Source organism: Crocodylus porosus, unplaced genomic scaffold (genome assembly GCF_001723895.1).
Source record: "Crocodylus porosus isolate Cpor-Errol unplaced genomic scaffold, CroPor_comp1, whole genome shotgun sequence".
NCBI classification, from domain to species: Eukaryota; Metazoa; Chordata; order Crocodylia; family Crocodylidae; genus Crocodylus; species Crocodylus porosus.
The window spans coordinates 100,332,860-100,360,719 of record NW_017728918.1 but is presented as its reverse complement, the minus strand read 5'-3'; the positions used below and the strand labels follow the sequence as shown (position 1 = coordinate 100,360,719).

Here is a 27,860-nt window from a genome sequence, read left to right as displayed (position 1 = left end):
GATGAGTGACTGCCATCAATCACAACCCTCTGGGTCCGACCACGAAGCCAATTTCCCAGCTCCACATTTTAAAAAGGACATAGAGAAGTTAGAGAGACTCCAGAAGTGGGCAACAAAGATGATCAAGGGCATATGAGGAGAGGCTGAAGGAGCTAGACATGTTCAGCTTGTGGAAATGGTGCTTAAGAGGGGACATGATAAGAGCTATCATAAAGAGGGAAAGCACCTTTTATCTCTTGCTGCAGAGGAGTAGGATGTGGACCAGTGAAGTTGCAGCAAAGTAAGTTTAGGCTGGATATCCAAAAAAATGTCTTCACTGTGAAAATAGTAAGGCAGCGGAATAGACTGCCTATGGAAGTTGTGGAGTTTCCATCACTCCAGGTGTTCAAGAAGACACTGGACAACCACTTATTGGGGATGATTTAGGTGCAGCTATGCCTATTTCCCACCATGGGTATTTCCCATGCTTCTGGACTTTGCTGGTTGCTTCCCCCACTCCCCTCCTGCCTTTTTTCTGATGTACATGTCAGGGTGTTTTTAAGCCTCTCTAGGGGCATTGGGTGTTGATCACAGCTAAGTTTGGGGATTGCCAACTAGGGTGTGCTGATTCTCCTGTTAGGAGCAAAGCTGGAGGTTCCTGGCTGGAGGAGCTTCCAACTCATTGTCAGACTGACTGCCATATTTGACATCAGGAAGGAACTTTACCCCGTGGTCAGCCTGGTATGGACTGTGTGGGTTTTTGCCTTCCTCTGCAGTGTGGGGTGCAGCCCTCTATACAGTACGTCTTGAGCATATACTAGCATTTTATAGAAGCAGCATACGGACTACTGTGATTCCTTTGCTTTAGCTGTGGCTGGTTAAGGTGTCGTGTCTATGTTGTGTCAGGGTTGAGGGCAGTCTTATGTAGAGTTTAGATTACGGTTGTATGGGATAGTTTTGATAGGGAAGATCCTGCCTCAGGCAGGAGGTTGTACTAGATGACCTCTGGGGGTCCCTTCCAGTTCTACTTTTCTATGACTCTAAGAGATTTGGTTCTGCCCAGTGCCAAAAGGTTCAGTGAAACAACAAAATAAAATGAAAATCTGAGGTCATTTATAAATATGGGGTATAGACTGGAGGGAAATTTGGAGAACTCAGCAATTCAAGAAGAACTACTACCAATCTGCATGCCACCCTCCTTGCAGCTCTTGAGTCTCCTTGGTTGTGGGGGAATCTATATTGTACTGTCACAGGTAGCCAGACAGACTTCGGGATAAATGTGGTTTGTGTGTGTATGTGTGTGTTTTGAAGAACAAGCAAATAAAAGGTCAGGGTGTAGACCTGTTTCTATTTCTTTTATCCATAGTCAAACCACACTTGGATCTTGCTCAGCATTTATATACTCAGTGTCATATTTCTGATAAGGTGGCAAATAATATATATCTACTAGAATCTTTTTACTCTCATCCACACAGATTTTAATTCACGGTTCTGCATTGAAGTCTTTAGCTTACAGTGGAATCTATGAAGTCTTGTAATTAAAATAGTGCTTCCCAATTGGTCCTCCTCGTTTAGTGTACTATTTACATTCTATCAAGTTGAAGAAAACACTATTTTGGCAAAATTTTCTTGTATTGTCAGGTACTGACGTTCCCCTGTTTTTGCTTCTCAATCTTGACAATGTACCTATTATTTAACTTTTTATCCAATACCAATACCATTGTTTAATCTAATGTTTATCTAAACTTTTTTTGGTTTCTATTGGAATATTAAGTATTAAAATAGAAATCCAAAGGCTAGAATCAGTAAATTTTCCATCTGACTAAGGCTGATAGACACTAGAAATGCCATGGCAAGAGCTGTGTGTCGACTGCAAAATGTTTCCTTTAAGCACAAATCCAAACACTCAGAATTTTAATAGGTTTGCTTCAGATTTGTTCAATTCCCTTTTGTGTTAGCTTTCAACAAATATTTTAGCAAAGATGGCAGTAGAATATTTTTTAAAAAATTGCTGCGAATCATGAGAAAATGTTTACAGAAATGTTTTTTATATCCTATTTTATTTTAAAAGATACTTTGGATAGACACTTGAATTTAAGAGTCCTGGTCATCTACTGAGGAAACAAACAAAAAAAAAATCACTGTTATATTTTTCTAATTGAGGCTAAAAATACTCGTGAAAAAAATATTAGTGTAAGCTACAGAGAAAACATTTCTATACATTATTATTCATAGCAAATAATTAAAAACAAGAAACTTGAATCAGAGGCTCACAGGAAAGTACGAGAGGAAGTCACTTCATGAGGTCATTTAGTCCAGACCTGTGCTCAAGGCACAATCATCCTGGACCTCAGTGAAGTGTCTGCCTAACCTGTGCTTGAAAATTTCCAGGGATGGAGATTGCAGGGCTTATGCACCCTGCAATGTCACATTACTAGAAATTGTAGAGAATAAGCAGCTCTGTCTCATACCATAAGTTATGGGTTGGCAACCTGCAGCCTGCAGACATGGGGCTTCAGTGGCATTTGGTGGCAGGGAACACTCGCGTGGTTGCTCTCCCCTTGCCACATGGCTTCCTCTACAGCCTGTCCACATACCTCTGCCCCAGCATGAATCATATGGTCCCCCAGCTGGAAGAGATTGCCTTCCTCTGCCATAAGTAATTATATTTTTGGGGAAAGGACCGGAAATCCCTTGTGTTATCCTGTCCTACAAGATTCCTTGGGGGAAAACCACTGAACTTTTTTTTCAGCAAAACAGAAATGGAATTATTGATATTCCAGAACTATTTATGTTTCCACTTTGTTCTTGTTTTGCATGTAACCATTTTTGTGGAATGGCTGAAGTGTGGTGGAGCTATTTGATAATACCCTGATATACACATTTATAGATGGTGGCTGCAAAATTCTGTCACTTTAATTTTTTTGATTATGTAGTGGATACCATGTTGTGAGGTGTAGCTCACTATATTATTGAAATACTTCCTGCAATGCTGTAAAATTTGGGAATAAAGTTTACTATATGGCATTGAGTGGGACCCCCAGAGGCACAGAGGCCTTGACAAATCCTTGCCTTAAAAGAGTAATGGGTTAGTGCAACTATACTCTTTAAGACCTAAGGTTTTGGCAGACTGATGATGCTGCAAGGAACACAGACATAAGGTAAGTGCTGCCTCCTTTTTAAAATATATTAGCAATTACATGTTAAGTAATGTACCAGTGATAATCTGTCCTGTTCTGCAAGAGTTACTGCAGCCATGCACTATTCTGCACAAGATTTAAAAAAAAATTAAAAAAAAATTTCCTGGATGCAAGTGTACTTTGCATTGAATAGAGATCTTTGTTTTTTCTTTCTGGTATATATGTTCTTTATAAATGTATTTCAGAGACCCATATGAGTGCCCATTAATGTTTAATATAATTAAATTTCTTATTGTTAGTTGCCAACATGGAGATTTTATAAAACATATTAAAGCATAGGAGTGTCACAAATAACATTTTTGTTATCCTGCCCATGAGTTCACACAACCTGTGTTAGTTTTTAAAATTTAACATTTAGTAAGCATTAATTAAAGAAATAGCCTTTAGTTTTTACTATAATTCCCTATCACTACAGTTTTAGAAAGAAAGCGTAATTCTTCTCCTGAGCAAAACAGTTCTTTTGTCTCCTCTCTCTTACATAAAAGGCCAAAAATTGTACTCCTCATTTCCAAATGTCTTTTTTCCCTACCATTCTTTTGTTCCATAAGGAAAAGTTATACCTCTAGAATTCTTGCATGTTGCCAGCATTTTCCTTTACTCTGGTCTTCATTGTTAGACCTACATCTAGAATGGTTTCCAAACTTCTTAAGAGGTAATACAAAAATGACTAAAAGTGCTGAAGAAAAAGTAGAACTTCCTGATATCTGATCTGGGGCAAAACTGATGTTGCCAAGTCTTTCTCTTTGAAATATTCTCTTCACATATCATAGTCCAAAACTCATCTCAACATCACTCCATTTTACGTTCCTTCTACTTTCACCCCAGGGCAGCAGACCAACATAAATTTGTACTTTGCTTTCCTGTTCTTAAACTCTACAGGTTGTGAGTCTTCCACAAGTGTGTCATCTCTGTGAGGAGGCAAAAATAGCACACCCAGTGCAAATATATGCACCTGCCCCTCTACAGCCCCCCCTTGAACACAGCTCTTATAAAAGAGAGAACATAGAACTACAAGGTGTTTCCTGGTCCAATCCCCTCCACTCATAAGAAACTGCTTACTTAAGGATCCCCCAAATTCACTACATCAAAACAAGATAATAAGGCAGAAAAGCAAGAACACCAGAAACACCCTAAAGCTTGCTAAGGACTAGAGCTCTGCCAGTTCCCTACTATTAAAATGACCAAAAAAAAAAAAAAAAATCAATCACTCAATTAGTACACAGTCAGAGGACCCTGGAATAAAAGAACTGTAGTCCTTGCGTATTGTACTTCGGTAAAAAAAATTCTTCCTTCCCCTCCAAATTTGATCCCCACCCCAATCTTGTTCCTTTGGTCCTTCCTGACCAGAGAAACAAGGCTTTCGCAAAAAAGACTTCAGACTTTTATATAGAGCCAGCAGGATTACCTCAGCACCCTAGTCAAAAACCTTACCCTTAGCTGTGATCACTGTCAGAAGACGGCAAAATGTCATTCCCCTAAACCTCCAAGAGTCAGAAACGTTTCTTCCTCGCTTTTATAGAAATTCCCAGATATCTACCACACTGCAAGAGACCTCTGTATCCCAACCTGGGAACTGTAAATACTTGATTCAACATCTCAGGCATTAATTATTAAACCAAGGACTTCCTATTCTATCATGTTATCCCTACAATACACTTATTGAGTTTGACCATAAAGCAATTCCAATTCTTTGATTGGTAGGCAATTCCAAACTTACTTCTCTGCTAGTTACAAGTCTTTTGATTTGTTATCACAGGCATCAACTTTTACTTTCGATTGGGGGGGGGGGCCCGATGATGGACATGTAGAAAGTTCTATGTATTTCAGGTGACAGCCCTCTTCCCAAGGGGGGGGGAGGGGCAAGGCTGCTGGGCTCCCATGTACTTGGCACCTCTGTTCGCTATTTAAATTTGTACATAACCAGTTTATAGCCATCCAGTTGCACAGCTCTAGTTTAAATTTATCTTTAGACAGTGCTGATCAGTACTTTGAATGGTATTTTAAATGGGCCTTAACAATGCCTTATACAATGGTGCTAGATTTCCCTGCTCCAACCAAGTATAATGCATTTTTAGGGAATATTAAACAAGATAGCCTTTCTCACAGTTGCGTCTAACCAGCTGTTCATGATCATCCTACAATCAGCAAATACACTCAGGTCTCTCTTTACCTCAGTTGTCTGCAGTTTATGCACTTCTCTCTCTTAACCAAGAACCATGTTGTTTGCCCCTAAGTGTATGACTTTGCACCTTGTAAAGTTCAAATGGATAAATGCAGTTGAGTCATTCTTCAGTCAGAATGAGAAGCAGAAAAAACCCCAACATATGCATTCATTGGCTTTTTTTTCCTCCTTGCTTTTCAGACAAACTGTGCAAAGGGGATTGTATATGTATGTATCAGTACAGGGGCAGATCCAGAGCAGGTGACATGGCACAGACACATTCCTTTTTCAGTCAGCTATGTCTTTGGATCAACTGCACATCAGTCCCTAAAGCAGGTAAGAATTTCTTTTCTCCCTTCTTCATGTTCAGCAGCACCACACTTCCAGTGCCCTCCACCCTCTCCCTCCCCGCACTGCTGCTGTTGTCCCCTTATGATCCAGGGCAGGACTGGGGTGAGGGTCCAGAACTATTCCTGCCTGCTGCAGCTGGGTTCTGCAGGGACCTGGGCTCGTCTGGGTACAGCACCAGCAGTAGTCAGGTTCCAGGTCACCATCTCCCCCCAAGTGTCCCCTGCCAGCCTGGGAGCAGGCACAGGGGAAGGGAAGGGAACCCTCCTGCTGCCACTGCTGTTTCTGGCTGAGCATGGCTCTAGGTGCAGCCCACCTGGAGCGAGACAGAAACAGCTCTAGGGCTAACCCCCATTCACTTTTGGGTCACCTGGGAACAACAGTAGTGGCAGTGGTGGGTTGGGGAGGAAGGGAGGGATTGAGAAGGAAGGAATATGTTGCTGAGGATGGAAGGGAAAGGGAATATTTCTACCAGATAAAAAAAAGCACCCTGCTGCTGCTCCCATAGTGTGCTCTGTCCTCCACAGTGGAGGGGGTGGGAAATAAATGGAAATAGAGGTGCAGTAGCACTGGATGCTGCTAGCCTATAGTACTGATTACTGCTCCTGCAACTAGCTTTACAAAATCCTGGATCAGCTTTTTTAGCAGCACACTGACATGCGGGAGAAACTGAGTCTCCATGCAAAGCCCATACCAGGATAAAAGGTGTATTAGCAGCAGCTTTGCATCCACCCAGGCTCCTTGGTAGGTAAAGACTAGAACATCACATTTGTCATCTCCATTTATAGCTGTCGATCAATTCATTCGAATCTTTTACAATCTGCCTAAATCTCAGTTTTCTCACTTTGGATGCCATAGCATAATTCCCCTAAAATACTATCATTACCGTTACTCATTCTCTGAATCAGCCACTATCTCCTATTTCAGTGAAAATATTGCTAGAGTTGTGTCACTATAGTTATGTGTTGCTTCCCCCCTTCTGCAGTTTTTGGCCTCCTCATACCCACTCTGCTTCTTGCAACTCTTCAAGGTCATGCATTTATTTGTGGTGTTCTATTTGTTTGAAACTCATTTTCCCTACTCCCCGAGCCACTGAATCATTTCTTTAACTCTGACCTTAAAACCTTTCTGTTCTTTTTAACCTGTGATTCACTGTCTCTAGAAAACATTTTGAGATACCCTTTATGAAGAATGCTCTATAAAAATAAAATTTATTAGAGAGTGCTACATAAGAAAGCAATACTGCAGATACTAATATGGTTGAGGAGGATTAAGGATCCCACAGGCTCCATTCAAAGGAGCTGATAGTAGGCAAAAACTTGCAGTAACACTAGTTTTCTTCCCTCCACCCTCCAGAATCTGCCTGAAGATCCCACCCCTGAAATAATGAAAATAATATTATTGCAGTCTTCTGGGACTGCTATCTTAAGGCCTTGTTACCCCTTATTCTGTAAGCTACACAGATGTTAATTGATTTCATATTGTTTGGCTTAGTGCAGCAGTCACACCTTAAGGTAAAAAACCATTTCTGCCTGTCCTTCACCTGTACAGCTATGACTTGCCACTAGAGGCTTGGGTGAACAGAGGCAGAACTAGGAGCTAGAGGCAGGAGCAGCTCACAGTTTCCAATGGGCAGAGCAAGCACTGCAGTCCTTGAGTGCCTGGTGGTCGCAGTGCCTCCTGCTGCTGCCTGATCTGCACTCGCTCTGCCCAGTGGTAACAGTGAGGCAGTCCAGACAATAAGAATTACTACAGCCACTGGGTGATCCAGGGCTGTGATGCTTGCTCTGCTCTGCAGGAGTGGGAGGCACTAAGTCTGCCAGATGCTCAAGGGCTCCAGCAAGCAGATAAGGCCAGCCCCACTGGGCCCCTGGCATCCCCGCTCACCCTGGCTCAGGAAGGGCCACAGCATCCTGGGATACTGGAAGACTTCAACTGGGGTGGAACAGCTATGTGGAGTGGCCACATCTTAATGGAATAGGAGCAAGGTTATCCAGCTTAGAAGTAATCCTGCCATAGAGTGGCATACCCTTGAGCCAAATAGCGAGTGCTTTAGACAACTTAAAGATGTTAACATGCAGCCAATCCAGGGTAACAGATCCAGAAGCTGCCTAAAATTACCATGCAACAAGTCCCACAGTTTTTCATGCTAACCGCCTCCCTCTCCCCGGTTTCCTTTTCCTGGTTGCTCATTTCCTGGTTTCAAATACTCACTTTCCTCCATATTCTAGCTTTGATACTAAAACACATGGTATAAATCCACTATGTCCATGAAAGGCAAGAATCCATTGTCCCCTAGTGTCAGATATACTCCAAAAAGACTGAAACAGCAGAATTGAAACACTCGCTGCACATTAAAGTCGACTGACTAAATGGAGAGCAAGTGAAGCTTCATTTCATGGTCACTTAGCAACTGGTGTAGCTGGGATATCCCTTATAATTAGCTACTGGCTAAAATGCACATGTTTATTACACAGCCTCTGCAGTAACAGAGGAAAGGTTTCTTTCAGTAGCTGTCCATTGGGATAAAGTTGTTCTCTATCCATCTACTCTACAAGTGGAGAGGTAGCAGCTTCAGAGTCTTTCTGGAAGATATGAAGAATATCCACAAAACAACTCTATTAGAAGTCCAATCCAGCTAGAAGATGAACAGAAGATGGATTACAACACTTGTTTCGACTAACTGGTGAGGGCATATGAAAATATGAAAAGGATGGATTCATATAAATGGCACAAATTGAGGACTTCAAGCTGTTCATGGGAATAGACTGAAGACTACCTATAAGTTTAAAATTCTAATTCATTCTGATAGTGTAAGTGTGATGTTGTAGCTGTAATGGTCCAGAAATTATGCCGGAGGCAAGAATTTAATGTGGTATCTATCAACCTACTATGAACACCTTCCCCCTCCCCATCAAAAATTCAGAATCCATGGTTCCTATTACATGTCTTTCCCGAGATGTGATATACCTGATCCAATGCACAAAGTGCCCTGATGGCAACTCTGTGGGTGAAACTAAACAGGACCAGCAACTATGCACCAGGATCAACCCAAAGAACAAAACATAGAAGATGGAGACATATATACACCACTAGGAGCACATTTCTCACGGAACAATCCCCTCTGACCTCACTATCCTCATACTCCAGGAAAATCTACTTAACACCTTTAAAAGGCAAACTTGGAAACAAAAATCCGTAAGATGGCTGGACATTACGAACCAAGGACTAAACACCAATAACAGGTTTGTGGCAATTATATTTTACACAATTCCTGAATTCCTTCCACACAACGGGGAGAAGAAAGGTGAGAACAACCCTCTTCCTTTTGATAGGTAGTTATCATCTTCTTTTCTTGTATGAATGCTATCCCTGAGAACTTCTTTCAGTCCCTCCCCTCTATTTTTCCACTATGCTGTACCTAGCTTGCCCTGACCAGAGCCATGACAAAAATGTCTTGCATTGGAAAATGTCTAACTTTATCCCAACTACATGGTTCAATATATATAAAAAAAAATCACCCTAAGAAATCCTTGTCTCCTACAGTTCATCATGATGTAAGATGTACTTGTGATTCCTGCAAAACAGTTTGTCTGGTCCTACTGAAGAGGGCTATTTCTTAAAAACAGTTTGTTTCCTGTCTTTTTTTCATTAAAAATATATTTTATATATATTAAACAAGCAGCTTCTTTCCCAAAGGAATTTATTTAAAAACATTTAAATCTCATTTGGCCAGTTCTAATATTCTCCAGTTCTAATATTCTCAAGGATGCAAAATGTGTATTTATTTTTAAATAGGGCTCTTTTCAGATGTTATTTAGCTTTATAATAATAAATATTAGATTATTTTTAGTTGCCTGATGTTTCCTTAGCTTGCACTTAGGATGTACTTTTGTCATTTTTGAGGTGTGTCCCACCCCAACATAAAAATCAGAAACTGAATTTTTACCAAAAAATATTTAAAAAAGAAAAAAAGAAGCTTCAAGCTGGATACGGGATTTGCAGGAAAATTCCATATATCACAAGAATTTAAATAAAACTGTAAGAGTTGTCAATAATGTATGTTCTACACAATGTAATTCTGTGCAAGTATACACACATATTGTATATCCACCCACTTTTTCTCCATATATGGAAAATACATTTACACATTAACATACATGCATACATTACTTTTATGATCATTTGACAGAACTACAGCTCAGGGGTATGAAATGGCTTCATAAGTTTTCAGACAGGTTATCTGTATGACCATTAGAGAGAAAGCAGTGTGGAAGTTGTGGCTGTGAGCCCTGCAGACCTGGATATAAACTGATGGCAGCTATAACCCTTCCATTCTGCAGCAGCAAGAGAATCAGGAGTGAGAATGTCTTTTGGGCAGCCACAGACTTATTCTGGGGCTTATCAAAGGGCAGCATAACAATACATTAACCCAATGCAAATTTATGACAAAACCCCAGAGTCCGACTTGAATCATTACAAACAACGTACGTATGACATCTCCGAATCTCTTGATAATGAAACGGCAATTTAGTTATTTCTTATCTTCAGGCCTGTGGAAAATCTCCATTATGATGTTGAGTTAACACAATTTCTGATGATGACTGTGCTTTTTAAAAAAGCAGAGTCTGAGTAAAATGTAAGATTTTTCTTTTTTGTATTGTTAGAGTACATAGCAGAGCTTAGAATCATAGAAAATTAGGGTTGGAAGGGACCTCAGAAGGTCATTCCCTAGATATTCAAGCAGGTCAAAGAAAAGACAGATGTGATAAAAAGATGTGATCAAGACTCATTCAACAGAATAACTTCTTGTTCTGTAATGCCCAGGTGTCATATCCTATTTTTAATCTCCTTGGAGGGAAGAGACAGACTTATTCATAATGAGTAGGCATATTTTTGGTATTCTAAACATCAATTAACGCCACATAATTAACAACTTTAATAATAGATGAATAAGTACAGTCCAGCATGTTTAGGCTGGGTGGAGGTACAATATTTTTAGTTGCTGTATGTCTCTCCTTCAGGGATCCCACACTTCTTTACAAACTCTTCTAATAAAGTTTCATGCCCTATGAATATTTTCATATTGTGTCATTATATTGATTTTCAGCTGCTGTCACTTTCAGCAGTTTTAATCATGGCAGATGTCATATAACAGTGTAGTAACAGGTTAAATGCAGGTTAAACAAGGGTGAAATATATATTTAATTCCCCCCAAAAAGGGAAGACTAATTTCCCATTTTTATCATACCATTTGCATTCCCATCTCTATCCTGCTCTGCAAAGAAAATACAAATGATACTCACTCCTGTTATGTAGCGGGGTCTATACTGGATGGTTCCAAATAAGCCAAGTATGACTATAATAATGTGCACAAAATTTGCCAGGATTGGTGCCCACTGATAACCAAGGAAATCAAATATCTGCCTCTCCAGCACAGAAACCTAGGATCAAAAAGTAAGAAAACAAAGATATTAGAACAGTCTGAAGGGAGGGGGGAGGAGGGAGCCCCCCTACAAAATCCCACATAGCTGTGAGGCTATTCCCCTACCTCCACCCCAAAGACAAGAAAATTGCCCTGAGTTTAAAAAAAGCACAAGTTCCATCCATACTGGAATGAAACATGCTTAGTGTTTCACCCTTTATTTTAGTAAAAGCAGTATTTCCCATTGACAGACTACCGAGTTGTACTCAGTTTGCTGAAATATTCATGTGGGCAATTCTGCCAAGATACTAAAGCTATTCACAGGGATGTTGTGTTTACAGCAGAAGCAGCACAAATCATTTTGTCATATACACTAGCAACTGCTGTACCTCCTGTAGTGGCTTGAACTGAAAGAGCATGGCTGGGGGGCAGGTTAAAGACATCTCCTCAACCACTTCTTAGCTTTCGGCAAGCTCGATTGTCCAGCCTTCTTTCATTTCATCCCCAATGAAGAACCTCTTCACTTCTTTTTTCCCTAGGCCTCCCTTGTTGACCTAGTTTTGTGCTTCCCTGGTTCATCTGTCACACCCATCTACTTTTTACATATACCAGTCCCTGAAACCACTCTTAATCCTTCCTTTTTTATACAACAGCATAATTACAAAATTAAATGCTTTAGTTCTGGCATTCTAGATTACATAGCTTGTGAGTGCCTCATTTGCAACCTCATATTTTCTTTTATGTCAATATTAAAAAAAAAAATCATCTATAAACAAATCTAGTATTAAACATGTCACTGATGACAAGTGGCCTTGGAGACTCTGAATTACATCATCATTGCTCTAAAAATTACACAACAAATACAAACATTTGCATGAGCCTTAGGTTAGAGAATTCATTTTTTTAGAAATATTTAAGTCCTATGAAGCAAATAAAGGAGCGGAGTTGGTGACTGATGCCAAACAAGCTGCAAGATGAGGATAAAAAAAAAAGAAGAGAAAAATACTTTGTTTATATAGGCACATATTTCTGAATTCAGGAGTATGTGAAAGTGGCATTGTGGTATTAAGGTATTTCAGTAACATATAGCACTGAAAGGAGATATATGTTCAGGACCGCACATCCAAAAAGCTTTGATAAAATGAAAGAGACTCTTGGGGAAAAACAACACAAAAACCAGAAACTCCTCTGGTGAAAACCACTTTGCCTAGAGATTGATTCCTTTAGTTGGAATTCTGAGAAGACTTAATATGTGGAACCATTATAATGCAATAAGGAAAAAGGAGAGGGAAAGGCAAAAACAAGGTACTTCTATATAGAATTCTACAAAAACCCTGTAGGTGAATATTGGTTCAGGTTCAGTTGATCAACTCATTAGGCATTTCTCTAGCCACCTCTTTGTTAATGTAAAAGTTAGTATCTTCGTGCACCATTTACTGTTCACTAAAAAAAAAAAACAACTATTCTTCAAACTGACAAGGCCTTGCGAAAAAGGAGAAATAATAGATGGGCATCTATGAAAATAACTTAAAATTTTAAAACCCCAGCATTTGTTGACTATTGCCAGGTGATAATATCTAACGTATCTCAATATTTCCTCATTAAAGCAGGAAAGTGCTAAATATTTGAGAACTACTGGCAAATATTGCTCTTTTAGGCTAGTGACAATACACATAAACCAGTTTAAGTGATTAGAAACTGGTTTAAACCTGTAACAGAATAAACATTCAGTGCACACAAACCAGTTTGAAAATGGTTGAGACCAGTCTGAGATAAACCTGGTTGAAAGTAGTACCAGACTTAACTGATTTGGGTCAAACTGGTTTATGCAATGTCTGTTCCAGACCCTTTGCTGGTTTAAGTTAAACCTGACTCCCCCAGCATCCCCCAGCATGCTTTCTGGGCTATGTGGAACACTGTTCTTTGCTCCAGTGAGCTAGGCTGACCCCTACCTTCTGCTCTCTAGCCAGAGCAGGGGCAGGGTGTGGCCAGATACTAACATGCCATGCCCCCTAAGGAAAATGCCTTCCTTCGTCCCCTCCCCTCACTCTGCACTGGCAAACCCTGGGGACTACAGCTGGAGTTTGCGAGCCCCAGCTGCACCTCTACAGCTTGCCTGTAGCCAGCCAGGGATAGTGTTAATTCCTTCCTGTGTCCCTTCTCTCCCCCTGGGACTTCCAGGGGTTTGGTTGCTGTCTCTGCAGCTTGCCTGCAGCCAGGCAGGGGGAAGATTAATTCTACAGTGGTCTTGGAAGGGGGTGGGGGGAGGCAGGGGGAAAGGCAAGCTAGTTCCTTGTGTGCAAATCCAAGTCCTGCACCTATGAGACCAGAGATAAGGCCTGTAGGACCAAAGTGAGAGGTGGGAAGTTGGCAAAGGCTTGACAATCATCACATATGCTGGAGATGTAGTTAAGGGAAGTTGCAGATAGCTTCACCAAAGAATGCAGAGAGCTACATTTATATTATAAAGCAGAATGTGTATAAGGTGGGAATACCTAAACAAAGCCTGTCTGAATGCCTGGCTGTAAGGAGACACTCTACCCTCAGGATTAGTAAAACTAATTTTCGTCTTCCTACTTTACATTTTAAGTTAGACTAACTTGCGTATGCTGTGTTTTACTGGGCTGTATCTTAACTTAGGCAAAGATTTGTGGTAGTTTCAAGTTGTATACTTTGCAAATTGTTGTGTTCAATACATGCTTGCACCAGAGAAAGGACTTTGCCCCCATCCCGACTCCTCAATCTGGCAGCAGCTGCCCACCCCCTATGGTGGTGGCTGGCATCCTGTGCGTTGTGCTATCACCTGCTGGTGCCTGGCCACACCCCCTCTGCTGCAGCATGGAAGGGTGAGCACCTCGGAGGGCGTCTCTCTTCCCTCCCCTTTGGCATTGGCTGGCATTAGTGCCTCCCTCCCCCTCCCAGCTTCTGGCTTGAGCCACTGCAGGCATGTGGCCACATTTCCTGATTTAACAGAGAATGTCTGTCCAATTCTTAATCAGTTTAAGTTGCACAGCTTACACTAACCCATAAAGAGTGAATCAATTTAGGCATGGGCTTTTTGAATGTCTGTCCCTAACTTTAGGCTTTAATTTTCAAAAGGACCTTGGTTTTTCAAAAGACACTAGATTTATGGCACATTATAGTCTGCCTAATATCCAATAACCTCTCTATGCTTTACCATATTTTCCAGCTATTCAGTTGGTCTAATAAAAGATATCACATTTACCCAAATAACCTCATCTGCCTATGTCCTGAGACCAATATGGCTACAACCAATATCTGCAAAAGAACCTGAGGCAGTTTATGTTTGAAACCTGTTGAACTTCAGCTTTCTGATTGAAAAACCTAGCCCTAATAATGACTGCTATATTTCTACCGCTCTCTAAAAACTGAAAACTAAACCAACCCTTCCTCACCCCAAACAAAACCAAAAACCCCTTTGCATTGAAGTCCATTTTATATTTGTTTCCCATCTGGCATTTTTGTATACGAATCATAAACAAAGATAGACAGTCTCTGATCTCCAGTCACCTAGGATTTTGTAGAACTAATTCAGGGAGGAAAGTAGATCCGGCAGACTACAGTCCCATTAGCTGGATCTCTATCCTGGAGAAAGTCTTGGAAAAGATTATCAAGCAGGCCATCCTTAACAGGATAGCTGAAGACAATATCCTCTGCGGTAGGACCCAGAGGGTGGTGGTTGACGGGACCCAATCGTCTTGGTGTGCTGTGACCAGTGGGGTCCCACAAGGCTCTGTTCTAGGCCCTACACTGTTTAACATCTACATCAATGATGTGGACATTGGTGTCAGAAGTGGACTGGCCAAGTTCGCTGATGACACCAAACTCTGGGGTAAAGCATCCACACCTGAGGACAGGAGGGTGATCAAGGTGGAACTGGACAGACTCATGAAATGGGTGGACAAGAACCTGATGGTGTTCAACACCAAAAAATACAAGGTTCTCCACCTTGGGAGGAAAAACCTGCACCATGCATATAGGCTCGGTAGTGCTACGCTGGTTAGCTCTACAGATGAAAGGGACTTGGGGGTCATGGTTGACCACAAGATGAACACGAACCGTCAGTGTGATGCTGCGGCTAGTAAAGCGAGCAAAACATTGGCTTGCATCCATAGATGCTTCTCAAGCAGATCCCGGGACATTGTTCTCCCCTTGTACTCGGCTTTGGTAAGGCCACAGCTGGAGTACTGCATCCAGTTTTGGGCTCTGCAATTCAAAAAGGATGTGGAGAAGCATGAGATGGTGCAGACGAGAGCCACATGAATGATCAGAGGGCAGGAAAACAGATCATATGACGAGAGGCTGAGAGCAATGGGGCTATTCAGCCTTGAAAAGTGCAGGCTCAGGGGTGATCTGGTGGCCACCTATAAGCTTATTAGGGGTGCTCATCAGGATCTGAGGGAACGACTGTTCACCAGAGCGCCCCAAGGGATGACAAGATCGAATGGTCACAAACTCCACTGTGACTGGTTCAGGCTGGACATAAGAAAGAATTTCGTTACTGTCCAAGCCCCCAAGGTTTGGAACAGACTGCCACCTGAGGAGGTTCAAGCTCCCACTTTGATCACCTTTGAAACACATTTGGATGCTTATCTTGCTGGGATCCTATGATCCCTGCTGACTTCCTGCCCCTGGGGTGGGGGGGCTGGACTCGATGATCCTCCGGGGTCCCTTCCAACCCAAATGTCTATGAAATCTATGAAATATGGTACACTGTACGGTCAGCAGTAGTGTCAGAAGGATTCCCAAAGGAAACAAGGTAAAATATGCTAATGGTATTGCATTCATATGACTAAAAAGGCCAAGCAGCCTTACAGAAAACCAAGTCCCCTTAGCATTAAAGAAAAAGCTGTTTCAAGTATTAACATAGTCACTTTATATAAGACCCATCTGTCATGAGGCAGCATTATGTAGGTCTACGTGAAGTCCATTAAGAGTATCAACAAAAGACCTCTGTACCGAAAGCACGGGTGGCCATTTAACAATGAGAAAGTGTTCATTCAGAACAGAGAACTCTTTTTTTCCACCAGCTGAGCAGAGAGTAAGTGAGAATGGCAAAGCAGGAACAAACTTCTTGTACGGCAACAGCGGGGATTCAGCAAGTAAAAACACAAGGGAGAAGGCAAATCATTCAAATGGTGGGAAATCACAAAGATAAGTGAACCAATTATAGAGGCAAATAGCAGTACTGTAGTTAATCATGTAGAAAAGCAGGAAACCCAATATACCAACTACAACTGCAAGGCTAATAGGAAAGTGTAACAATAATATTTTTATTACGGATAGATCCAACATTTCTATCAAATATCTTTACAGGTCTACAGAGAATAATTGGATAGTCTGTGCTAAATAAATTACTTTGTTTTCCTGGGGGGTTCATGTGAGTGTGCACATATTCCAGTGGGGGTGTGTGTGTGTGTGTGTGTGTGTGTGGGGGTGTGTGTGTGTGTGTCTTTCCATTATTAAACCAGTATATTTCCTAAATTAATTTATTTAAAATGGAAGTCTATAGATTAGAAAGTTGAGAGTCAAATGGACCAGTATAGTTCTGAAGATGATGTGAAGTAAAGGATTTGCTGAATGGAGGATTATGGAGATGGAGTCTTGAAATATTATGTCATTAAAATTAACCACTAACAAATGGGACCACAAAACAGTTTACAAGTCCCTTAGTCAGCTAAACAACATGGAATTAATTTCAGAACCAGGTTAAACTATGATGAAGCCAATAAAATTTAAAACAGCAGAGACAAATATATAGGCCACATGTAGGGAAGAAAAGCAAATGCACAGATATAGGATGAGTGATAACTGGGATTGCAACCCACCATCTGGGGTTATGACAGATCACAAAGTGAGTAAGTAATCAGATGCTCTTGCACTAGTTAGGCATCAATTGGAATATTGTACCTCATTTTCAGCATCACATTTTAAAGATAAAAATAAACTGGAGAGAGTTGAGAAACACATTAGCAAGATGCTAAAGGGAATGCAATGCAAACCATAAGGAATAAGATTAGAAGAACTAAGTGTATTTAGTTTCGGGACAAGGAGATTAATGAGAGGGAGTAACAATTTTCAAGTATTTGAAAGTTACCATAAAGAGAATGAAGAAGCACTGCTTTTTCTTGCCATGTGAGGCAAAGGGTTTAAAATTCAGCAAAGCATAACATATTTAGATTCCTGGATAAATTTCCTAGTTATAAGAATAGCTAAACAATGGAAAAAACTGTCGTGAGAAGTTGTGGAATCACCCTCTTTGAAGGTATTCCAAAGGACAACTGGAAAGATGATTCTCTTAGGTGGTTTAGGAACAGTGAACCCTATATTTGTTTGTGAGATTGGACCAGATGACCCTCTCAGATCCCTTTGAACTTACCCACCTGAGAAGCACCTTGAACTCACCTCCTCACTACTACTTCCTACAAATCATGTATGGCTCACTTAGTCTCAGCTACATCAGGCACCTTGGTAGAAGCCTCTGAACATACAATGTCAGACAGTACATAGTACAATCAGATCCATCCTAACTGATGGTTACAGCATGAAATAACAGATTCTTACACAGATAAACTCTAGCCAGATGCTATTCAAATAGCAAATTTGTCTAGAGACCAGAAGACACAGGGCCAAAGCCAGCCTGCAGATAGGCAGAAATAATTCTCATGAATTGCATTGTGAATTCAATGAAGAATTTGGCTTACAATATGAATAATGACAGGAAGGAAGGTGCCACAGCCTTTTTTGTCCTTCTCACTACTACTTCCTACAGATGACTCATTTGGTATTAGCTACAGAAAACTGAATAGACACAAACAGTCCAATTAGGGCCTTATCCAGTTAGTTCACATTTTATCAACGTGAAGTAGTCCATGAATTATCCCTTGAGGAGGCGCAGTAATTTTACTAACCCTCAGCCCTCCTCCCTTCTGTTGAGGTAAGAGGGAACATAGCTAGGGCATCCCTATACCCTGCAATTCCAGGTAGCAGTGGCAGACCTGTGGGTCACTGGATTCAGGTGCAGATGAGAACAGCCTTTATACACTTTGAGCACAAAAGAGAGCTAGGATAGCACAGATCTGCCCCAGCCAGAGGCAACCCAAAAAGGGTGCAAGGCCTGGGTCAAACAAGCCTGTGTGGGGCCCTGCCCCCAGACGTGAGGAAGCCAGTGGTGGATTTGGCGGTGGGGTGGGGGAGGGAGGGGGTGCCGGATATGAAGCTGGTGGCAGTGCAGTCACCACGGCACCCCCTCCCTCAACTCCGTGGGGCCCTGCAAAGTGTGGGGCCTGGGGCAGTTGCCCTGTTGTCCCCCGTCCCCCCAGGATGGCCCTGGCCCCAGCAAGCAAGAAAAGTCAAGGAGACTCTGTGAATTCACACTGGCTATATAGAACACTGCTTCGATGAAGCTGGCAAATCAGTGAGGACACTAATTTGAAATGAGACTGTAGCTTGTGAAAACAGATGTATTGTCAGGTTACCAAGTAGCACATAACTGTGTTAGCCATATTTAATTAGCCCAAAATATTCTGGCTTGCATACACTTAAATCAATATTTCCACACCTGTTGGCAGGTGTCAATAACCTCTGCAGGGTATTTTGAATCCCATTCTTGGACATCTAAGGGCATCAACAGATGTAACATTTGAAATGCTTCAGAGGGTGAGCTAGACAGACATGCATAACCTTTGAAGTTCTAAAAAATAACCAAGTATTAGTTAGAAGTGCTTCAAATGAAGAGCTTCTTATTACATTTGCACATCCTATGGAGGGTGACGGGGAAGGGCCTAGTCCTCCACTCTTCCCCATTTCTCAAACGAAGTGTGGAAGCAGAGTGGGCAATTGTGTCAGTGAGCACTCTTCAGTTCAATCCACCTCTGCTGCGTCAGAGGGCCCAGCCACCAGAACTGGGAGTCCTCAGAACCTGCAGCCCAGGAGCCCTGGGATACCCTGCTGCAACTGGGATCCCTGCTCTCGTATTCCTCTGATCTCCCAGTTTTAATGTAGTGCTGTGGAATTACAGCTGGGGAAGGGGGTTGGGAGTACATGATATAGGGCTTCTAGTCTCACTGTTCGGGGGGGTGAGAGGGGAAAAAGTAGAGGGCAGAGGCAGTGTAGACAGGAGACTGCTCAATGACATTAGCTTTTCTCCCCTCCACCCTCCTCTCTATGCAGCTGCAGCAATTTTGAAGCTCACCAGCTAGGTGTGTGGGGGGTGCAGCATGGGACTACACATCTGTCCACTGTTGAATGCTCCATTTTTTAAAATGTTGCACATGTTACACCTGTCCCTACCCTAACTCTGCATAATCATTACTTGAGTGCATAACTCAGGTTTGTAAATTCCACTCCCAGAACTGGGTGCATACATGTCAGGTAGAGGAATGCAGAGCATCATGCTGTTTAAGTGTCTGTGTGGATTTCAGCCTTTAATAGTTTAAGTCACATGCAGGTATTCTAGATGCCCCTTGGGTTTCCTCATCTAGGTGGAAATCAAATTCTTTAAAAATTAAAATTTCACATAGACCATTACATAAGAATAAGTTTGTATTTTAAGCCAGGGGTCAGAAATCTACAGCTACTGGGCTGGATCCAGCCTATGGAGGCTTTGATTCTGGCCTGTGGAGCCATAGCTTTGGCATCATTTGGTGGTGGGGGATTCTGTCCATTAGATAAAGAGGAAACTCTCCTGTACCAGCCATAGTCAGGGTTTTGGCAGAGGGGGATCTCTCCCTGCACCATGAAGCAGTTGGGCAGCATGGGGTCCAATGGGGCGGAACTTACTCTACCGAAGTGCAATTCGGTGGCAGAGAGAAATGGCAGCAGTGGCCAGGTCCTAATGCCCATCCAATCAGATCCGAGCACGGTCATTGTGGCGCTGTACTGGAAAACATTGCTGACTTCCATTTTAAAGTCATTTCTAAACTAGAACCTCCCCCAATTTTAGGACTTCAAAATCCTGAACTATTCAAACTTTTAAAGAGCGTTTCATGCCCTTTGAAACTTTATAATGTTTACTCATTTAAAAATGTGGCACAGGTTTCCATGTCACAAGAAGGAAAAAGTACATTGTTTTTAGAACAGTGGCAAAAATGTAAAGGGGCTATACAATTACTTCCACAGATTCATTTGTGCTATAAGATTGATTCGCATTATCACAAATACTTTGATCCCTACAGATACTTCCTGAGGTTAAAAGGGAGAGCAGCCTGAAAAGCTGAGAGTGACCGGGTAAACTTCACACTGGGCAGTGAAGGATCATCATGGCTTACACTGTGGAGACATGGTGAAGTGAGAAATGAGGGAGGAAAATGAGAACCAGAGCCCAGATTCTATTCTACTTGTTGGGCACCTAACTAGACTTAAGCGCCTAACTGTTACACTGTTCCAACCCGCTTCAGCTCTGAATATCCTGTTAATAGAGAAGGAAGGTCCTCTTCCTGTTTGCTTGCTTTTTGTGATTTAGTCCTAAGGCTAAGATGATGATGTGTTACAAAAGTAAGTGTAATACAGGGAATTACGCAGCTATCCACCTTGCTCAAGAAGTGGAATAGGATCCGGTCCCTAAGTCTTTCTTTCCACTTCACCTTGCACATTGGAGTAGAGAAAGAAAAATATCCTACTTTCATCTTGGTTTATTGTACAGCTAAGCACCAATGTGAAGTGTGGGTGACAAGCAGGAGAAAGTACTCAGGAAAACTGGAACAAGAGATAATCTGCTTTGTCCTCTTCCTGTTCTCTCAGGTCCACTGATTTGGTTATATGATCAGGCTCATCAGTTTCTCTACATTGCTCCTATTATCACTCAAGTCCTCAGGCTTTAATGAACCCCCATACAAGTCATAGGGTTTTTGCCCCTGATCCTGTCTCCTCAGGAGTTTGGTGTCTAAGCAGTCCTTCCATAGTTTATCAGCCTCTAGTTAGCTCCCACTGGCTCCCCTTTAGCTTTACCAACCCACAAAAAAACCAAACCCACCCTGCGCTCTACCGGAGTGCACTCAAAGGCCTCCTTTCTCCCCAGTAATCCCCAGTGCTGATGGTGTGACTGCTAAATATCAGAGAATACCTTGCCTAAACAAGTTAAGGAAAAATACAAACACCAATGAAAGCCATTTGTCCAAGAGTGCCTTTCCTTTTATTACTGGCTACTGCTAGCTCTTCACGGTTTACTCACTGCTTGTAACTCCATGGTTCTGTCCAGAAAGCTCCTTTTCCATTTATGGTCTGAGCCAAACTATCCAGCTCATAATCCCTGGCTCTGCCCCCTTTTGATCACCTAACCTCTCCCACTCCTGACGAGGCACATGTTCTCTCTTAACAAATCCAATATCTTAAGTCCCTGCTGCCCACAATTCACATCCTGGGGCTCTGGAGCTTGCAGTCTGTATCCTGCCTCTACTAAGTAGGAGCCCCTGTTACAGTTACAAGGGAGCTTTTAATAGGTTAACAATATTACTGATCTTCAGGGAGCTAAGAACTGAATTTCGAAAGGTGAAGGAGACAAATTTTGGATGCAGTTCTTCAAACATATGTTTGGACTAGAATTTCAGATAGGAACCGCAAAGGAGTAACTAGTCAAAAGATGATTTATAACAGAAAATCCAAACTGGAAAAAAGACTGATACTCCAAACACTCTATTCCCAATAACCCACGATTTTTAAGATAGAAACTTTGTGATAAAAAAAAAATAAAGTGCATTATATATGTGTTGTATGCCTTTGTTTATAAGTTAGTTTAAGGTATTTAAGTGGTTGTTTAAGTGAGACAACAACTTTCACAACCACAGTATAGCTCAGAATATTTATTTACATTCCTAAATTTAGGGATACACACTTGAAAATGTTGAACTTAATGTCTTGCCCCCGAGGGTTGCAGAGTAAAGCATGTCTTTCAAATCATTCTGGCTAATACATGACTATGGAAATCAACTTAGACACCTGAAGTCAACTGCTCAGGATAAGTATATGTAGGGCAGAAGTATATCTAGAATATTTAGGCAGGATAAGTATTTCTATATAACCCCTGACTGATGTTTTTGCCATTTGTTTCTAAAATCTTCCATTGCCTTCCTGAATGGAAGTATAAGGCCACTAATTTCAATAATTTATCAAGCGGGCAAAACTGAACAAATTAATCATAAAAAATGAAACTTATGAAGGAAACTATATAGAGAAATACAGGTACTTCTCACTTACTGTTGTCCTGGTTAACTTTGTTTCATTATTATGTTGCTGATATATTAGGAAACATACTTGTTTAAAGTCCTGCAATATCCTGTTATAACACTGTCTGGCGGCTGCCTGCTAGTGAGACAGGTGGTGAGACATGAGGCGACACATGCATGTATGTATATGCATGTTGCCCCAGGAAGCCTGCAGAGCAGCTCCAGCAGGGAAGGGGTGGAAAGAGTGGTTAAGGCCTCTGCAGGGAAGGAGCTAGGCAGGGTTGGGGTTGCTGCCCAGCTGGATGGGGCTTGGGGCCCAGGGCCACAATGTGTGCCTGCAGGGCCCCAGCAGACATCAGGACAGGCCACGGGTGGCTCATCTGGGACAGGGGAATGGAGGGGGCTGGCTTCCCGCTGCCATGCACACTCTGGGAGCCAGAGGGGACCCATGCCCCCAGATCTGTACCCAGGGCAGGCACAGGCTGCCAGCTTGGGCTCTCACCCTGCTTTGCTACCCCAGGGTCTCCACAGCCCTGCGGGCATGACCCGAGGTAAATATGTATCTAGCAGAACCTGCAAAGATTGAATCAATTCAGACTTGGGCTTTTTGACTATCTGTACTTAGCCACAATGGCAGAGATTTGATGCTTGAAAGGGAGAGTGAAGAAGATTTCTATATAAGTTGAGACACTTGCTGACATCATAAATAAACAGAAAATTCCATTTCACCAAAAGCTGATACTGTATAGAACACCATAAACCACCAACATCCACAAAACCGAGAATGACAGTTTACTCCAGGCATTAAGCAATAAAAAAAGAGAGAAGAAAAGTTAAAGATGGTTTTCATTTCACTCTGAGTAGTTTCCATTTTTTAAAAGTTATTTCTCCTATTGTTTTGTTTCACAAAATTACTTTAGCACAATGTTATAAAAAGAAAATCGTTACATTTTTGTTAACAGATTTTAAATGATGAAGAAAATGTATGTACAGGAAACAATGCTGCACACTGAATTAGACTCAGCTGGAATGTTCAAATCTAGTTTAAAAACCATGTGCATATCATACTTCCCATATTTAGATAGATGGAATCTTTGCACGTATTATTGACTTGGATAGGTACAATTTCTATACAAATACTGCATTCAACTTTACCAAGTTATTTTATATAAAAATAAAATCTCAGAGTCATAGTAAATTTAATACTATAGATGCTAGGATTGGAAGGGGCCTGAACAGATCATTCAGTCCAACCCCCTGCCTAGGCAGGAAAGAGCGGTGGGGTCAGATGACACCAGCCAGATGCCTATCCAGCCTTCTCTTAAAGACCCGCAAGGTAAAGGAGAGCACCACTTCCCTTGGAAGCCCATTCCAAATTTTGGCCACCCTTACCATGAAAAATTTTGTCCTGATATCGAGCCTAAATCTACTCTCTGTCAGTTTGTGACCATTGTTCCCTATTACCCCAAGAGGTACCCTGGTGAACAGAGCATCTCCGATCTCTTGCTGCGTTCTCCTAATGAATTTGTAGGCAGCCACAAGATCACCTCTCAGACTTCCCTTGAGGAGGCTGAAGAGGTTCAGGGCCCTCAGTCTCTCAGTCTCTCCTATAAATCCCTAACCATATGAGTCTCTTTGGACGCTCTCAAGTCTATCAACATCCTTCTTGAAGTACGGCACCCAAAACTGGATTCAGTACTCCAACTGTGATCTGACCCGGAAGTATCACCTCCTTTGTTCTATTTGTCATGCATCTACTGATGCTTTGCTGATGACTTAGTCACACTGATAACTCATGATCATCTTGGAGTCCACTACGATTCTGAGATCCCTTTCCACTTCTGTGCTGCTGAGAGGGTCACTTCCTAGCTAATAGGTGTGCTGGATATTTTTGCACCCTAGGTGCAGCACTCTGCATTTGTCCTTGTTGTATTGCATCCTATTGTGTAGTGCCCACTTTTCTAACTTGTCCAGGTCTGCCTGCAATCGTTCCCTACCCTCCAGAGTGTGCACTTTGCCCCAGGATTTAGTATCGTCCACAAACTTGGACAGAGTACACTTCACACCCTCATCCAAGTCACTGATGAAGATATTGAAGAGTACAGGTCCAAGGACCAAACCCTGCAGGGCCCCCCTACCCACACCCTTCCAGGTCGATACCAGCCTGTCCACTACCACTCTCTGGGTGTGACCACTAAGCCAATTCGCCACCCACCAGACTGTGTAAACATCTATATTGCAGCCTCTTAATGTATTTTTGAGAAGGGGATGAGATGCTGTATTGAAGGCCTTGCTAAGATTGACATCCACCTCTACTCCTTCGTCTAAGCATTTTGTGACCCTGTCATAAAACAAAACCAGATTGGTCAGGCATGATTTACTTGCTACAAATCCATGCTGGTTGCCCTGCTGCATTATTTTTCCCGCTGGACTCCCACAAATATAATCCTTCATAATCTTTTCAAAGACCTTTCCAAGGATCTAGGTGACACTGACTAGCCTATAATTACTCAGATCCTCCTTCCTCTCCTTCTTGAAAATAGGGACCACACTGGCCCTTTTCCAGTCCTCCCAGGTCTGACCCAAGTGCCATGAGTGCTCAAACAGCCGTGCCAGTGGTTCAGCTATGACACCAGCTAATTCCTTCAGTAATCTCAGATGCAGGTCACCTGGGTCTACTGACTTAAACCCATCCAGTCCATCCAAGTGACTCTGCACGAAGTCAGCATCAACAGTTGGTGGGCTAGTGGCCCTCTCATGCCCATCTAAGAAACCATTAGGGGATTTATCTTGACTCCTGTTCAAGAAACACTGAGGCAAAAAACTCATTGACTAGCTCAGTTTTGTCCCCCCCGTCTGTCACTAATTGCTCCTTCTTATTCAGTATGGGTCCTGTACTGGCCTATGCCTTCCTTTTACTCCCTACATACCTAAAAAAAGACTTTTTGTTGTCTTTAATTTGTGTTGTCAGCCTCAGCTCTGTAGTTGCTTTGGCTCTTCTAACTACCTCCCTGCAAATGCGGGCGAAGTAGGTATACTCCTCCTTGGTAGCCTCCCCCTGCTTCCACTGCTTTGTTTTTCTGGTCATCAAAACATTTAGATAAGCATGTAGTTAAAAGTAGACATTTAAGTCTCTTCAACTGAAATGGGATGAATCAAAGTTTGGTTAAAAAAAGGAACTTGCAGAAACATTTTTTGTGGGATGATTAATATGAAATGTTGGCACTCCTATGGTACATCAGCCAGAAAGAAGTAGCAACACTTAGATAAATATGACAATCACATCATTTTGGACCACTATAAGAAAATTTTAAAAGTCAACCATATGGGACACATTCTACTCAAGATGTTATGTATCACATACTATAGCCTCAGCTACAGGCTTATCTTTCAAAATATTAACTTAAAGATATTATTCTAACAAGAACTGGTTAGTGAGAACAGTATTTGATTTCTTACTCATAAACATTGCAAAAGTAACAAATGTATGTTTTTAATAAGATATCCATACCTTCTACTAATTCTAGATTGAAATGGTAAAGTTTACCTAAGTGACTCAGACACAAACTGATAAATTACGTCAACATCTGAAATTAATTTTATTCCTTACACATGAAAGGATAGTTTAATATAAGGTATTTTGCTCACATGGCATAGGACTCCAATAATCATTCAGCAGTAATAGAGTACACTTTTTAGATACTATTTACAGGCAGGAAACACAAAAACTATTTCATAAGAAACATAATTTGACAAAATTACATAAAGAAGTCTAAGAAACTTGTTCATGTGCACATGTTACTTGCTTTCATAGGTCTGAGTCTAAGGAACAATGAATATGGGAGTGACTTGCAGTCTCTGGTAATGATTTCTATTTTTAAGGAGCATTGACTAGACTTACAAAAAGCATTCAAGCATTTAAAAACAGAAATATGTATCTAGCAGAATTTATAAAAGTGCTTAACTCTTAGGGGCCTAACTTCCATTGAAGGGCCTTGGTAAATCTTACTAGGCACTTTTTTGTATCCTTTGGCACCAAAATGCCTTTAGTTAATCTAGGCACATGTGACCTAACAGCAGAAGAGAATGGACTGCTGAAACAGTTATTTTTCAAATTCACAAGAAAAAGTATGTAAAAAAGTATGAATTCAGGTAGACCCTGGCTTTCAAATAGGAGGCAAAGTAGGTTTTCACCTTGGAGATTAATTGAATGAGACTTGACGTGCTATATATCTACCTCAGATAAATATATCTACTTTGATTAGTCTACAATGTGCAAATCTATCCTGAAGTCAAATCAACTTCAGAATAATGTTGCTAACTATGTGCCTCTACTCAAATAGGAGCAACAATATATTGAGAACTAAACAGAACATTTTTTATTTGGGATATCTGACAATATAACAATTTTCTCTGATATAAAAAAACCCACAAACTATACATAGCAGGCCAAGTTATGAGAGTAGTTACACCTTATAAATCCAGATAAAATGCAATAAAGGCAAGGAGTCTACATCGGTTTCTAACAAGATTTAATTCCATTAAAAAATCATCCACAAAATCTTGTCTGAGTGAAAAGGCAGCTCTGTAAGAATTCTCATTAATCAGTCAATCTTGGGAGCATTGGCAGCAACCTTTTCCTATCTCATCAAGAATAAGAGCCATGCAATAACAATATCAACCAAAATAACTGATCCCTAGGCCTCAGGGTGGTTTTACCTGTGTTCAAATACACTAGACTGCCCATAAAGCAACGGTGATAAAGATACTTCATTCCTTCCAGAGCTGAAGCACAAAAAGCTTCCTACTTTGTTGCCACTCATTTCATACTAAACTAGGGTAAGTAGAAGCCTGACTTCATTTGGCCTTAGGAAAAGCTCTCTCTCTAACAGTCCTGCTAGAATATTCTAACAGTTTTACAGGTTACAGATTAAGCCTTGGCATAATCTAGAAAGAGAGATTTACATTTTGCAAACCATTTTCCTAGTGTAGGTGAAAGGTAATTGATGTCAGTAATAACTGGGAAAGTTGTTAATAATTAAACTCTGTTTGTTACCTAGGCTTAAAGCCATCTGCCTAGAACTAACAAGTTGAGAATACTACAGTGCATCCCTTCAGTAAAATGGGCTTCCTTGAGCAGATCATATTAGCTCTTAGCACTCTACATTGTGGTTGACTCATTATCCTGTAGGAAGGCAGAGTCACTTCATTTTTAAGGTGCCTGGTTCAGCATCTCTTAAATTTACCTACAGCTCTGCAATGAGGATCATGGCTGACAATGCCTTAAGCAGAATGGAACTTTCACCTTAAGGATATTGTGCATCTATCCAGGAGATGGACCTCTCTCAGAGCCAGCCTGAGACTGTAGAATAAATACCCACAGAAAATGTGAATAAGAGCTGACCGGAGAATGGCAATTACAATTTCTGGGAACTTGTGAGATTTCAATACCTGTTTTCCTTCTGTACTAAAAAACAAAACCCTGTGAGGTTTTGGTGAAAAGCAGAATAGAGGAACATGACATACACTGCAGCCTAGCAGTTACAAGATCAGCAGGAGAAGAC

General features: G+C 41.4%; 1 protein-coding gene across 2 annotated transcripts in view; it reads right to left on the bottom strand.

Moving 5' to 3' along the window:
* NKAIN2 (Sodium/potassium transporting ATPase interacting 2) overlaps window positions 1-27,860 on the bottom strand; it is a 971,195-nt gene that overhangs the window by 504,744 nt on the left and 438,591 nt on the right. Inside the window, exon 2 of one of the 2 annotated variants that reach the window (XM_019537983.1) lies at window positions 10,995-11,132. The exons of the other annotated variant lie outside the window; for it this stretch is intronic. Within the exon in view, the coding sequence (XP_019393528.1) occupies window positions 10,995-11,132 (138 nt within the window). The remainder of the gene's footprint in view (window positions 1-10,994; window positions 11,133-27,860) is intronic. 2 annotated transcript variants of the gene reach the window in all.